This window comes from Pleurodeles waltl, chromosome 7, assembly GCF_031143425.1.
Source record: "Pleurodeles waltl isolate 20211129_DDA chromosome 7, aPleWal1.hap1.20221129, whole genome shotgun sequence".
Lineage (NCBI taxonomy): Eukaryota > Metazoa > Chordata > Amphibia > Caudata > Salamandridae > Pleurodeles > Pleurodeles waltl.
In genome coordinates this window covers 1,549,780,041-1,549,792,666 of record NC_090446.1, presented here as the reverse complement: position 1 = coordinate 1,549,792,666, position 12,626 = coordinate 1,549,780,041, and the positions used below count along the sequence as shown (strand labels likewise).

General features: G+C 58.2%; 1 protein-coding gene across 1 annotated transcript in view; it reads right to left on the bottom strand.

Moving 5' to 3' along the window:
* The window catches only part of LOC138246687 (potassium-transporting ATPase alpha chain 2-like), a 37,718-nt gene extending 35,818 nt beyond the window's left edge, over nucleotides 1-1,900 (bottom strand). Inside the window, exon 1 of the mRNA XM_069201455.1 lies at nucleotides 1,781-1,900. Within this exon, the coding sequence (XP_069057556.1) occupies nucleotides 1,781-1,792 (12 nt within the window). The 5' untranslated portion in view covers nucleotides 1,793-1,900. The remainder of the gene's footprint in view (nucleotides 1-1,780) is intronic.
* Nucleotides 1,901-12,626: the final 10,726 nt, after the last annotated feature.

The window sequence follows — 12,626 nt, the reverse complement described above, 5'->3', positions numbered from 1 at the left end:
ATATCGGCCTCTGTTCTCAGTTTCCTCAGACTCGGTCCTCAGACTGAATATATCGGCCTCTGTTCTCAGTGTCCTCAGACTCTAACAACAGTGTCCTCAGACTGAATATACCGGACCCTGTTCCCAGTGTCCTCAGACTCTGTCCTCAGGCTCGGTCCTCAGTGTCCTAAGACTGAATATATCGGCCTCTGTCCTCAGTGTCCTCAGACCCCGTCCTCAGACTCTGTCCTCAGTATCTCAGACTCCGTCCTCAGACTCTGTCCTCAGTGTCCTCGGACTCGGTCCTCAGACTCTGTCCTCAGTGCCCTCAGACTGAATATACAGGATCCATCCGCCGCTTCTAACTCTCAAGCTTCACTTCCAGTTTTCATTTTGCGCCTTTTATGTTTGTGAACAGTTGCGACTGCGCGCCAGGAAGAGTGAAAAAACGTGTTCCCCCAGGAAGGATGAACGTCTGTACAGCACCACGCGTTACATGTGGCCCCAGGAAGGATGCATGTCTGCACAGCACCACCCCTCACACGTGCCCCCTCAGCAATGATTAATACTGTCACATGTCATTTGTTAGATGTATCCTCCAGAAAGGATGAACGTCTGTACAGCACCACCCCTCACATGTGCCTCCCAGGAAGGACGAACGTCTGCACAGCACCACCCCTCACATGTGCCCCCCAGCAAGGATGAACGTCTGTACGGCACCACCAGTCACTTGTGCTCCCCCCCCCCCCAGGAAGGATGAACGTCTGTACAGCACCACCCCTCACATGTGGCCCCTCAACAAGGATTAATAGTCACATGTCATTTGTTACATGTGCCCCCAGGAAGGATGAACGTCTGTACACCACCACCCCGCACATGTGCCCCCTCAACAAGGATTAATACTGTCACATGTCGTTTGTTACATGTATCCCCCAGAAAGGATGAACGTCTGTACACCACCACTCCTCACATGTGCCCCCCAGGAAGGATGAACGTCTGCACAGCACCACCCGTCACATGTGCCACCTCAACAAGGATTAATAGTCATATGTGCCCCCCAGGAAGGATGAACGTCTGCACGGCCCCACCCTCACATGTGCCCCCCAGGAAGGATGAACGGCTGTACAGCACCATCATCACATGTGTCCCCTCAGCAAGGATTAAAAGTCACATGTCATTTGTCACATGTTCCTTAAGCAAGGATGAACGTGTGCACAGCACCATCCCTCACATGTGCCCCCAGGAAGGATTATTACTGTAACATGTGCCCCCAGGAAGGATGGACGTGTACACAACACTACCCTTCACATGTGCACCTCAGCAAGGATTGATACTGTCACATGTCCCCTCAGGAAGGATGAACGTGTACATAGCACCACCAGTCACTTTTGCCCCCAGGAAGGATGAACGTCTGTACAGCACCACCCGTCACATAAGCCCCCCAGGAAGAATGAACGTGTGCACAGCACCACCCTTCACATGTTCCCGACGGGAAGCATTAATACTGTCACATGTGCCCCCAGGAAGGATGAACGTGTACACAACACTACCCTTCACATTTGCACCTCAGCACAGATTGATACGGTCACATGTCCCCCCAGGAAGGATGAAGGTGTGCACAGCACCACCCTTCAGATGTGGCCCCCAGGAAGGATGAACGTATGCACAACATTACCCTACACATGTGCTCCCCAGTGAGGTTTAACGTGTACACAACAGGACACTTAACATGTGGCACCAGCCGCCCAGTAACGTTTATCGTGTACCCCCCAAGAGAAAGACGGCCGTGGTCGGTGCTCACCTTCACAGCCATGTTCCCAAGGCTCTCTCCGGCACTGCTTGTAGAGTTGCTCTGCCTCCTCTAGGCGCTACCTCTGTTCAGACGCTGCTGCTAAGCCCAGCTGCTGCCTCCAGATGTGCTGCTGAGGTGCTCCTGGTCCTGCCTTATGTACACCTGGGAGCTGCCCAGGCCCCTCCCACCCAGGGAGCATCTTCCCCAAAGATCTGGATCTATCTGGCCATGTCTGGTAGAAGCGCCCGCTCCTCTCTCCAGCAGAGGCTGGGGAACAACACCCCCCGGGCGCCTGGAGTGTGGGGTGCACCCCCCCCCGCTCCTCTCTCCAACAGAGGCCGGGGTACAACACCCCCCGGGCGCCTGGAGTGTGGGGTGCACCCCCCCGCTCCTCTCTCCAACAGAGGCCGGGGTACAACACCCCCGGGCGCCTGGAGTGTGGTGTAGAACCACCCCCGGGTGCCTAAAGTTTGGGGTGTACCCTCTCCCCCGCTGCTCTCTACAGCAGAGGCTGGGGTACATCACCCACGGGCGCCTGGAATGTGGGGTGCACCCCCTCCCCCGCTGCCCTCTACAGCAGAGGCTGGGGTACAACACCACCCGGGCGCCTGGAGTGAGGGGTACACCCCTCTCCGGTGCCTGGAATTTGGGTTACAAGCTCAACCCTCCCGCACCCCTCTCCCCCAGCAGCGGCTGGATTCTGGGGTACATTCACCCTCCGCACCTCTCTCCTGGAGTCCGGGGTTCAAGCCCCCTCCTCTAAAGTCTGAGACAGCCTAGAGGGGCATGCCCCCCAATACTGGTGGCGGGGGCAGTCGGGGTGCCCCCCGGTGGCTAAGAGTAGCCCTGTGGGGAGAGGATAGCGAAGAAGCCCCGGGACTGTGACCAGGGGGGGTGGGGTGTTCCTGGAGTCCCCATGCATGACTGAGGGGTGTTCGGGGGTGCGGGGTTCGAGGGGTGTGCATTGGTCGGTTATGAAACTGGGGCCATTCTGGGATCAGGGTGTGTGGGAAGTACTGCGCTCGTGGAACCCCCATAGGCGCTATAACCTCAACAGGTTATTTTTCGGGGTACAGTCACTGATACCTAATGTCTCCGCCTCTAAAGCCTCCTCTGGATTATTCTCTGATACGGTTTGGGTTGGAGGATGTCGGAGGCGCTATTTTTGACGCAAAGCCCTGTCTACAAATGTACATCATGGTCCCTGCTTGATGCGAGGTAGCACAAAGGAGCCTATAGATGTATGGCAAGGTGTGTTTTCGGCATGTAGATGTTGTGTGCTGTTGGATCAGTGATGGATTATAGTGTGTATGTGCTGAGTTGTGTAGTGTGTTGTGCAGGGGACACATATGGCTGAGGTACAGTGTGTGTGTGTGACTTACCTCTCTTCCATAGCCACTGCCTTTGTCTGATGTCCATTGGGTCCAGCGATGGTCTCCCTCCGTCAGAAACCTGCAAGCAGTACGCCACCTGCAGGATTGCAACATATAAATAGGGTCAGCGGGAACCCGCCTGCCTGACCGCTAGGAAGAGCGCTCTGTTGTGGCCGTCGGCATCTCAGCCGCAATACGTCTGGCAGGAACCCGCCTGTCTGACGGCTAGAAAGAGTGCTCAGTCGTGGCCGTCAGCATCTCAGCTGCAATACATCTAAATACGGCCAGCAGGAACCCGCCTGCCTGACGGCTAGGAAGAGTGCTCAGTCGTGGCCGTCGGCAGCTCAGCTGCATAACATCTAAATACGGCCGGTAGGAACCCACCTCCCTGACAGCTAGAAAGAGCGCTCAGTTGTGGCCGTCATTATCTCAGCTGCAATACATCTAAATACGGCCAGCAGGAACCCGCCTGCCTGACGGCTAGGAAGAGTGCTCAGTCGTGGCCGTCGGCAGCTCAGCCGCAGTACATCTAAATACATCTGGCAGGAACTCGCCTGCCTGACGGCTAGAAATAACGCTCAGTCGTGGCCGTCAGCATCTCAGCCGCAATACGTCTAAATACAGCCGGCAGGACGCCACCTCCCTGACAGCTAGAAAGAGCGCTCAGTCGTGGCCGTCGGCATCTCAGCCGCAATACTTCTAAATACGGCCAGCAGGAACCCACCTCCCTGACGGCTAGGAAGAGTGCTCAGTCGTGGCCGTCGGCAGCTCAGCCGCAGTACATCTAAATACATCTGGCAGGAACTCGCCTGCCTGACGGCTAGAAATAACGCTCAGTCGTGGCCGTCAGCATCTCAGCCGCAATACGTCTAAATACAGCCGGCAGGACGCCACCTCCCTGACAGCTAGAAAGAGCGCTCAGTCGTGGCCTTCGGCATCTCAGCCGCAATACTTCTAAATACGGCCAGCAGGAACCCACCTCCCTGACCGATAGGAAGAGCGCTCTGTTGTGGCCGTCGGCGGCTGAGCAGCAATACATCTAAATACGGCCGACAGGAAACCGCTTGCCTGACCGCTACGAAGGGCGCTCCGTCGTGGCCGTCGGCCGCTCAGCCATAAAACATCTAAATACAGCCAGCAGGAACCTGCCTGCCTGACCGCTAGGAAGAGCACTCAGTCGTGGCCGTCGGCATCTCAGCCGCAATACATCTAAATACGGCTGGCAAGAACCCGCCTGCCTGATCACTAGGAAGAGCGCTCTGTCGTGGCCGTCGGCGGCTCAGCCGCAATACATCTAAATACGACCGGCAGAAACCCACCTCCCTGATGGCTAGAAAGAGCGCTCCATTGTGACCGGCAGCTCAGCCATAAAACATCTAAATACTGCCGGCAGGAACCCGCCTGCCTGACCGCTAGGAAGAGCACTCCGTCATGGCCGCCGGCCGCTCAGCCATAAAACATCTAAATATGGCCGGCAGGAACCCGCCTGCCTGACGGCCAGAAAGAGCGCTCAGTCGTGGCCGTCAGCAGCTCAGCCGCAATACATCTAAATAAGACCGGCAGGAACCCACCTCCCTGATGGCTCGAAAGAGCGCTCCATTGTGACCGGCAGCTCAGCCATAAAACATCTAAATACGGCCGGCAGGAACCTGCCTGCCTAACCGCTAGGAAGAGTGCTCCGTTGTGGCCGTTGGCGGCTCAGCCGCAGTACATCTAAATACTGCCGGCAGGAACCCGCCTGCCTGACCGCTAGGAAGACCACTCCGTCGTGGCCGTCGGCCGCTCAGCCATAAAACATCTAAATATGGCCGGCAGGAACCCGCCTGCCTGACGGCTAGAAAGAACGCTCAGTCGTGGCTGTCAGCAGCTCAGCCGCAATACATCTAAATAAGACCGGCAGGAACCCACCTCCCTGACGGCTAGGAAGAGCGCTTCGTCATGGCCGTCGGCAGCTCAGCCATAAAACATCTAAATACGGCAGTCGGAATGCCGTTGACTTGATGGAGTACTCGGGTCTCGGCAGAGGCGGGTCGGCGGTAATACCATCAAGATCTAAATCAGGCTGTTAATTGCAATGGTCCCTTTCGGTCGGTGAGTGATCTCCAGCAGCTCCTGGGCTCCTAAATGACGCTCGCCCTCTCATTAAAGAGCCACTAAGGGCCTGATTACGACCTTAGCGGATAGGATTCTCTGTGACGGATATCCGTTCCACCGTATTACAAGTTCCATTATATCCTACGGTAACTTGTAAAACGGCGAGTGGGACAACCGTCATGTTTGTGACAGAGTATCCCATCCACCAATCAGGCCATAAATGCCAATGGTGACCTGCGCTTAGTGAGTGGGCATTCACTCTTTCATTAATGAGTCACACTCAGTGCCAATGATGCCCTGTGCTCAGTTAGTGGGCACACACCCTCTCATTATTGAGACATTCACTGCTAGTGGTGCCCTGCAGTCAGTGAGTGGGCACTCACTCTTTTGTTAATGAGTCACACTCAGTGCCAATGGTGCCCTGCACTCAGTGAGTGAACACTCATCCTCTCATTAATGAGACACTCAATGCAAATGGTGTTCTGCACTCACTGAGTGGGCATTCACCCTTTCATTAATGAGATACTCAAAGTTAGTGGTGCCCTATGCTCAGTGAGTGGGCCCTCACACTCTCATTTATGAATCACTCAATGCCAATGGTGCCCTGTGCCTGGTGAGTGGGCCTTCACACTCTCAGTAATGAGACACTCAATGCCAATGGTGCCCTGCGCTCAATGAGTGGGTACTCACCCTTTCATTAATGAGTCACACTCAGTGCCAATGGAGGCCTGCAATCAGTGAGTGGGAACTCACCCCCTGCAGTGCTTAAACTACCTGGGTTGCCGTAATGCGCACCCCCGGACAGCTCAGGTTCGCCCCCCCCCATCCCTCCCTTACATGCACTAATGGCCTCCTGAGGAGCTCAGCCCCTCCCTGCTCAGAATAACAAAGGGCGGCTCCTCGGCCCCCGGGGCCACTTTCCACTGTGAGGAGAAATCTAGTTCTGTCACCTGAACTGGAGCCATCAGGCTAAATCCGCCCCCCGCACCCCACCCCGGAGGCCGAGCCCCCACCTGCACCCTACCCCCAGCTCACTAGGGCCCTGGGCCCTGCAGGTGAGGCGCTAGGACCTCCCCAGAGCCTGGGGTGAGCAGCCCCCCCCCCCTCTGAAGAGACCTCTGGATCCCTTCACCCCCCCACCCCACAGGCCGAGCCCCCACAGGCCGAGCCCCCACCTGCACCCTACCCCCAGCTCACTAGGGCCCTGGGCCCTCCAGGTGAGGCGCTAGGACCTCCCCAGAGCCCGGGGTGAGCAGCCCCCCCCCCCTCTGAAGAGACCTCTGGATCCCTTCACCCCCCCACCCCACAGGCCGAGCCCCCACAGGCCGAGCCCCCACCTGCACCCTACCCCCAGCTCACTAGGGCCCTGGGCCCTGCAGGTGAGGCGCTAGGGCCTCACCACAGACCCCTCTCGTTCATCTGCTGCCACCAAGACCCCAGCGCCCCTGGCTGAGTCCCAGCTGCAGCTCCCACTCGGCGCACCTGTGACCCTGGGCAGAGGAAGAATGAACCCCGCATGGAGTGAGCTCCAGCAAAGACCCCGCTAGGAAGGAGATGAGTAGAACCGGCTCCTCAGCCCAGCGCCTCGAAAGGACCCTTCCTCGGCTCGGAGGCGCTAGAAAGAGCCAGCTGGGGTCTCACGCCGCGGGGAGCGCGCTCTGGCTCCACCTTTCATCCCTCGCCCCAGCCCCAGAATCTGCCTCCAAGTTCATCTCAGGTCTTATCAGACCTGCTGTTTGTTCTACCAGGACCTGCAGTTAGTTCTACCCAGACCTGCAGGATAGTTCTACCCAGACCTGCAGGTTAGTTCTACCCACACCTGCATGATAGTTCTACCCAGACCTGCAGGTTAGTTCTACCCAGACCTGCAGGATAGTTCTACTAAGACCTGCAGGTTCTACCCAGAGACAGTTCTACCCAGACCTGCTGGATAGTTCTAACAGGACCTGCAGTTAGTTCTACCCAGGCCTGCAGAATTATTCTACCCAGACCTGCAGTTAGTTCTACCCACACCTGCAGGATAGTTCTACCCAGACCTGCAGAATAGTTCTACCCAGACCTGCAGGTTAGTTCTACCCAGACCTGCAGGATAGTTCTACCAGGACCTGCAGTTAGTTCTACCCAGACCTGCAGGATAGTTCTACCCAGACATGCAGGATAGTTCTACCCAGACACAGTTCTACCCAGACCTGCAGGATAGTTCTACCCATACCTGCAGGATAGTTCTACCCAGACTTGCAGGTTAGTTCTACACAGACCTGCAGGTTAGTTCTACCCAGACCTGCATAATAGTTCTACCCAGACCTGCAGGTTAGTTCTACCCAGACCTGCAGGATAGTTCTACTAAGACCTGCAGGTTCTATCAAGAGACAGTTCTACCCAGACCTGCTGGATAGTTCTAACAGGACCTGCAGTTAGTTCTACCCAGACCTGCAGAATTATTCTACCCAGACCTGCAGTTAGTTTTACCCAGACCTGCAGGATAGTTCTACCCAGACCTGCAGAATAGTTCTACCCAGACCTGCAGGTTAGTTCTACCCAGACCTGCAGGATAGTTCTACCCAGACCTGCAGGATAGTTCTACCAGGACCTGCAGTTAGTTCTACACAGACCTGCAGGATAGTTCTACCCAGGCCTGCAGAATTATTCTACCCAGACCTGCAGTTAGTTCTACACAGACCTGCAGGATAGTTCTACCCAGGCCTGCAGAATTATTCTACCCAGACCTACAGTTAGTTTTACACAGACCTGCAGGTTAGTTCTACCCACACCTGCAGGATAGTTCTACACAGACCTGCAGGTTAGTTCTACCCAGACCTGCAGTTAGTTTTACCCAGACCTGTAGATTAGCTCTACTCTGATACATGTGAGTTCTCCCCAGACTTGTAGGCTAGGTCTACCCAGACGCACACGAGTTCTACCCTGACCTGTAGGTTAGCTCTACACAGACACATGTGAGTTCTACCCTGGCCTGTAGGTTGGCTCTACCCTGAAACATGTGAGTTATCCCGAAGCCTGCAGGTTAGTTCTACCTGGACACACATGAGTTCTACCCTGACCTGCAGGCTAGCTCTACCCAGACACACACGAGTTATCCCCAGGCCTGTAGGTTAGCTCTACCCTGACACATATGAGTTCTGCCAAGACATGCAGGCTAGCTCGACCCTGACACACGTGAGTTCTACCCTGACCTGCAGGTTAGCTCTACTCTGATACATGTGAGTTATCCCCAGACCTTCAGGTTAGCTCTACCCAGACCTGCAGGTTAGCTCTACTCTGATACATGTGAGTTCTCCCCAGACCTTCAGGTTAGCTCTACCCAGACCTGTAGGCTAGCTCAACACAGACACATGTGAGTTCTACCCTGACCTGTAGGTTGGTTCTACCGTGACACATGTGAGTTATCCCTAGGCCTGTAGGTTAGCTCTATCCTGACACATGCGAGTTCTACCCAGACCTGTAGGTTAACTCTACCCTGACACACATGAGTTCTACCCTGACCTGCAGGTTAGCTCTACTCTGATACATGTGAGTTCTCCCCAGACCTGCAGGTTAGCTCTACCCAGACCTGTAGGTTAGCTCTACCAAGACACATGTGAGTTCTACCCTGACCTGTAGGTTGGCTCTACCCTGACATACGTGAGTTCTACCCTGACCTGTAGGTTGGCTGTACCCTGACACGTGAGTTATCCCTAGGCCTGTAGGTTAGCTCTACCAAGACACACGTGAGTTCTGCCCAGACCTGTAGGTTAGCTCTACCCTGATACACACGTGAGTTCTACCCTGACCTATAGGTTGGCTGTACCCTGACACATGTGAGTTATCCCTAGGCCTGCAGGTTAGCTCACTCAGACACACGTGAGTTCTGCCCAGACCTCTAGGTTGGCTCTACCCAGACCCAAGTGAGTTCTCCCTAGGCCTGCAGGTTAGCTCTACCCTGACACACGTGAGCTCTACCCTGACCTGCAGGTTAGCTCTACCCAGACCTGCAGGTTAGCTCACTCAGACCCACGTGAGTTCTCCCCAGACCTGCAGGTTAGCTCTACTCTGACACACGTGAGCTCTACCCTGACCTGCAGGTTAGCTCTACCCAGACCTGCAGGTTAGCTCACTCAGACCCACGTGAGTTCTCCCCAGACCTGCAGGTTAGCTCTACCCTGACACACGTGAGCTCTACCCTGACCTGCAGGTTAGCTCTACCCAGACCTGTAGGTTAGCTCTACCAAGACACACGTGAGTTCTGCCCAGACCTGTAGGTTAGCTCTACCCTGATACACACGTGAGTTCTACCCTGACCTATAGGTTGGCTGTACCCTGACACACGTGAGCTCTACCCTGACCTGCAGGTTAGCTCTACCCAGACACACGTGCAGGTCAGGTGTCCCGTACACCCCTCCCCTGCTCCCCACTTGTCCTGGGCGACCCCCTCCTGTCCATCAGTGTGTCCAGGGTATCTGATCTTACACTTGGCAGGGCAGGTTTCATAGGAGGACGGGGGTTCCCGGCTGAGGGGCTTCCCCACAGGGCTCCCCGGGTCAGGCCCCTGGGGGGCTCCTTAGCTGGGCAGGATGTCCCGGCTCACAGGACAGGCTCCGCGCTCAGGACCGGTCCTGCCCATCTCCAGGCAGACTCCGGGACACGGTGATCCTGTTCCTGTTCCAGTAACTGGTCCGTGTATTTCAGGTTTCTCTTTTTTTAATCTCCGAGAACTGACCTGAGACATTTGCCTGTGCTCGGTAATTAGCTTCAGACGAAACGCCTCAGATCACACGTCTCTGTGCCCGGGCTACCGGGAAGGAACCGCGACCCGCCTCCTTCTGCAAGGAACCCCGGCCTCTTCTGCTGATTCACGGCCCGGGGTGCGTGAGGCTCGGGGGTGCGTGAGGGCACAGGGTGCGTGAGGCCCGGGGGTGCGTGAGGACCGAGGGTGCGGGAGGGCACAGGGTGCGTGAGGGCACAGGGTGCGTGAGGACCGAGGGTGCGGGAGGGCACAGGGTGCGTGAGGGCACAGGGTGCGGGAGGGCAGAGGGTGCGGGAGGGCAGAGGGTGCGGGAGGACCGAGGGCGCGGGAGGGCAGAGGGTGCGTGAGGACCAAGGGTGCGGGAGGACCGAGGGCGCGGGAGGGCAGAGGGTGCGTGAGGACCAAGGGTGCGGGAGGGCACAGGGTGCGTGAGGGCACAGGGTGCGTGAGGCCCGGGGGTGCGTGAGGACCGAGGGTGCGGGAGGACCGAGGGCGCGGGAGGGCAGAGGGTGCGTGAGGACCAAGGGTGCGGGAGGACCGAGGGCGCGGGAGGGCAGAGGGTGCGTGAGGACCAAGGGTGCGGGAGGGCACAGGGTGCGTGAGGGCACAGGGTGCGGGAGGACCGAGGGCGCGGGAGGGCACAGGGTGCGTGAGGGCACAGGGTGCGTGAGGCCCGGGGGTGCGTGAGGGCACAGGGTGCGTGAGGACCGAGGGTGCGGAAGGGCACAGGGTGCGTGAGGACCGAGGGTGCGGGAGGGCAGAGGGTGCGTGAGGACCAAGGGTGCGGGAGGGCACAGGGTGCGTGAGGGCACAGGGTGCGGGAGGACCGAGGGCGCGGGAGGGCAGAGGGTGCGTGAGGACCAAGGGTGCGGGAGGGCACAGGGTGCGTGAGGGCACAGGGTGCGGGAGGACCGAGGGCGCGGGAGGGCAGAGGGTGCGTGAGGACCAAGGGTGCGGGAGGGCACAGGGTGCGTGAGGGCACAGGGTGCGGGAGGACCGAGGGCGCGGGAGGGCAGAGGGTGCGTGAGGACCAAGGGTGCGGGAGGGCACAGGGTGCGGGAGGACCGAGGGCGCGGGAGGGCACAGGGTGCGTGAGGGCACAGGGTGCGTGAGGCCCGGGGGTGCGTGAGGGCACAGGGTGCGTGAGGACCGAGGGTGCGGGAGGGCAGAGGGTGCGTGAGGCCCGAGGGTGCGGGAGGGCACAGGGTGCGTGAGGGCAGAGGGTGCGGGAGGACCGAGGGTGCGGGAGGACCGAGGGCGCGGGAGGGCAGAGGGTGCGTGAGGACCAAGGGTGCGGGAGGGCACAGGGTGCGTGAGGGCACAGGGTGCGGGAGGACCGAGGGCGCGGGAGGGCACAGGGTGCGTGAGGGCACAGGGTGCGTGAGGCCCGGGGGTGCGTGAGGGCACAGGGTGCGTGAGGACCGAGGGTGCGGGAGGGCACAGGGTGCGTGAGGGCACAGGGTGCGGGAGGGCACAGGGTGCGGGAGGGCACAGGGTGCGGGAGGGCAGAGGGTGCGGGAGGACCGAGGGCGCGGGAGGGCAGAGGGTGCGTGAGGACCAAGGGTGCGGGAGGACCGAGGGCGCGGGAGGGCAGAGGGTGCGTGAGGACCAAGGGTGCGGGAGGGCACAGGGTGCGTGAGGGCACAGGGTGCGGGAGGACCGAGGGCGCGGGAGGGCAGAGGGTGCGTGAGGACCAAGGGTGCGGGAGGGCACAGGGTGCGTGAGGGCACAGGGTGCGGGAGGACCGAGGGCGCGGGAGGGCACAGGGTGCGTGAGGGCACAGGGTGCGTGAGGCCCGGGGGTGCGTGAGGGCACAGGGTGCGTGAGGCCCGGGGGTGCGTGAGGGCACAGGGTGCGTGAGGACCGAGGGTGCGGGAGGGCAGAGGGTGCGTGAGGGCACAGGGTGCGGGAGGACCGAGGGCGCGGGAGGGCAGAGGGTGCGTGAGGACCGAGGGTGCGGGAGGGCACAAGGCGCGTGAGGGCACAGGGTGCTGGAGGGCACAAGAGCACGGACTAGGGTGGCCACGTTTCTAGTACCCCTTGGCACGTGACTTCGGGGTGAAGGGACAGAGGTCCCTCTGCACATGTGCAGATACATTGCTCACACCTGAGACGCTTCATGTATGTGCAGATACATTGCTCACACCTGAGACGCTTCATGTATGTGCAGATACATTGCTCACACCTGAGACGCTTCATGTGTGTGGAGATACATTGCTCACACCTGAGACGCTTCATGTATGTGCAGATACATTGCTCACACCTGAGACACTTCATACATTGCTCACACCTGAGACGCTTCATGTATGTGCAGATACATTGCTCACACCTGAGACGCTTCATGTATGTGCAGATACATTGCTCACACCTGAGACGCTTCATGTGTGTGGAGATACATTGCTCACACCTGAGACGCTTCATGTATGTGCAGATACATTGCTCACACCTGAGACGCTTCATGTATGTGCAGATACATTGCTCACACCTGAGACGCTTCATGTGTGTGGAGATATATTGCTCACACCTGAGACATGTCATGTATGTGGAGATACATTGCTCACACCTGAGACATGTCATGTATGTGGAGATATATTGCTCACACCTGAGACATGTCATGTATGTGGAGATACATTGCTCACACCTGAGA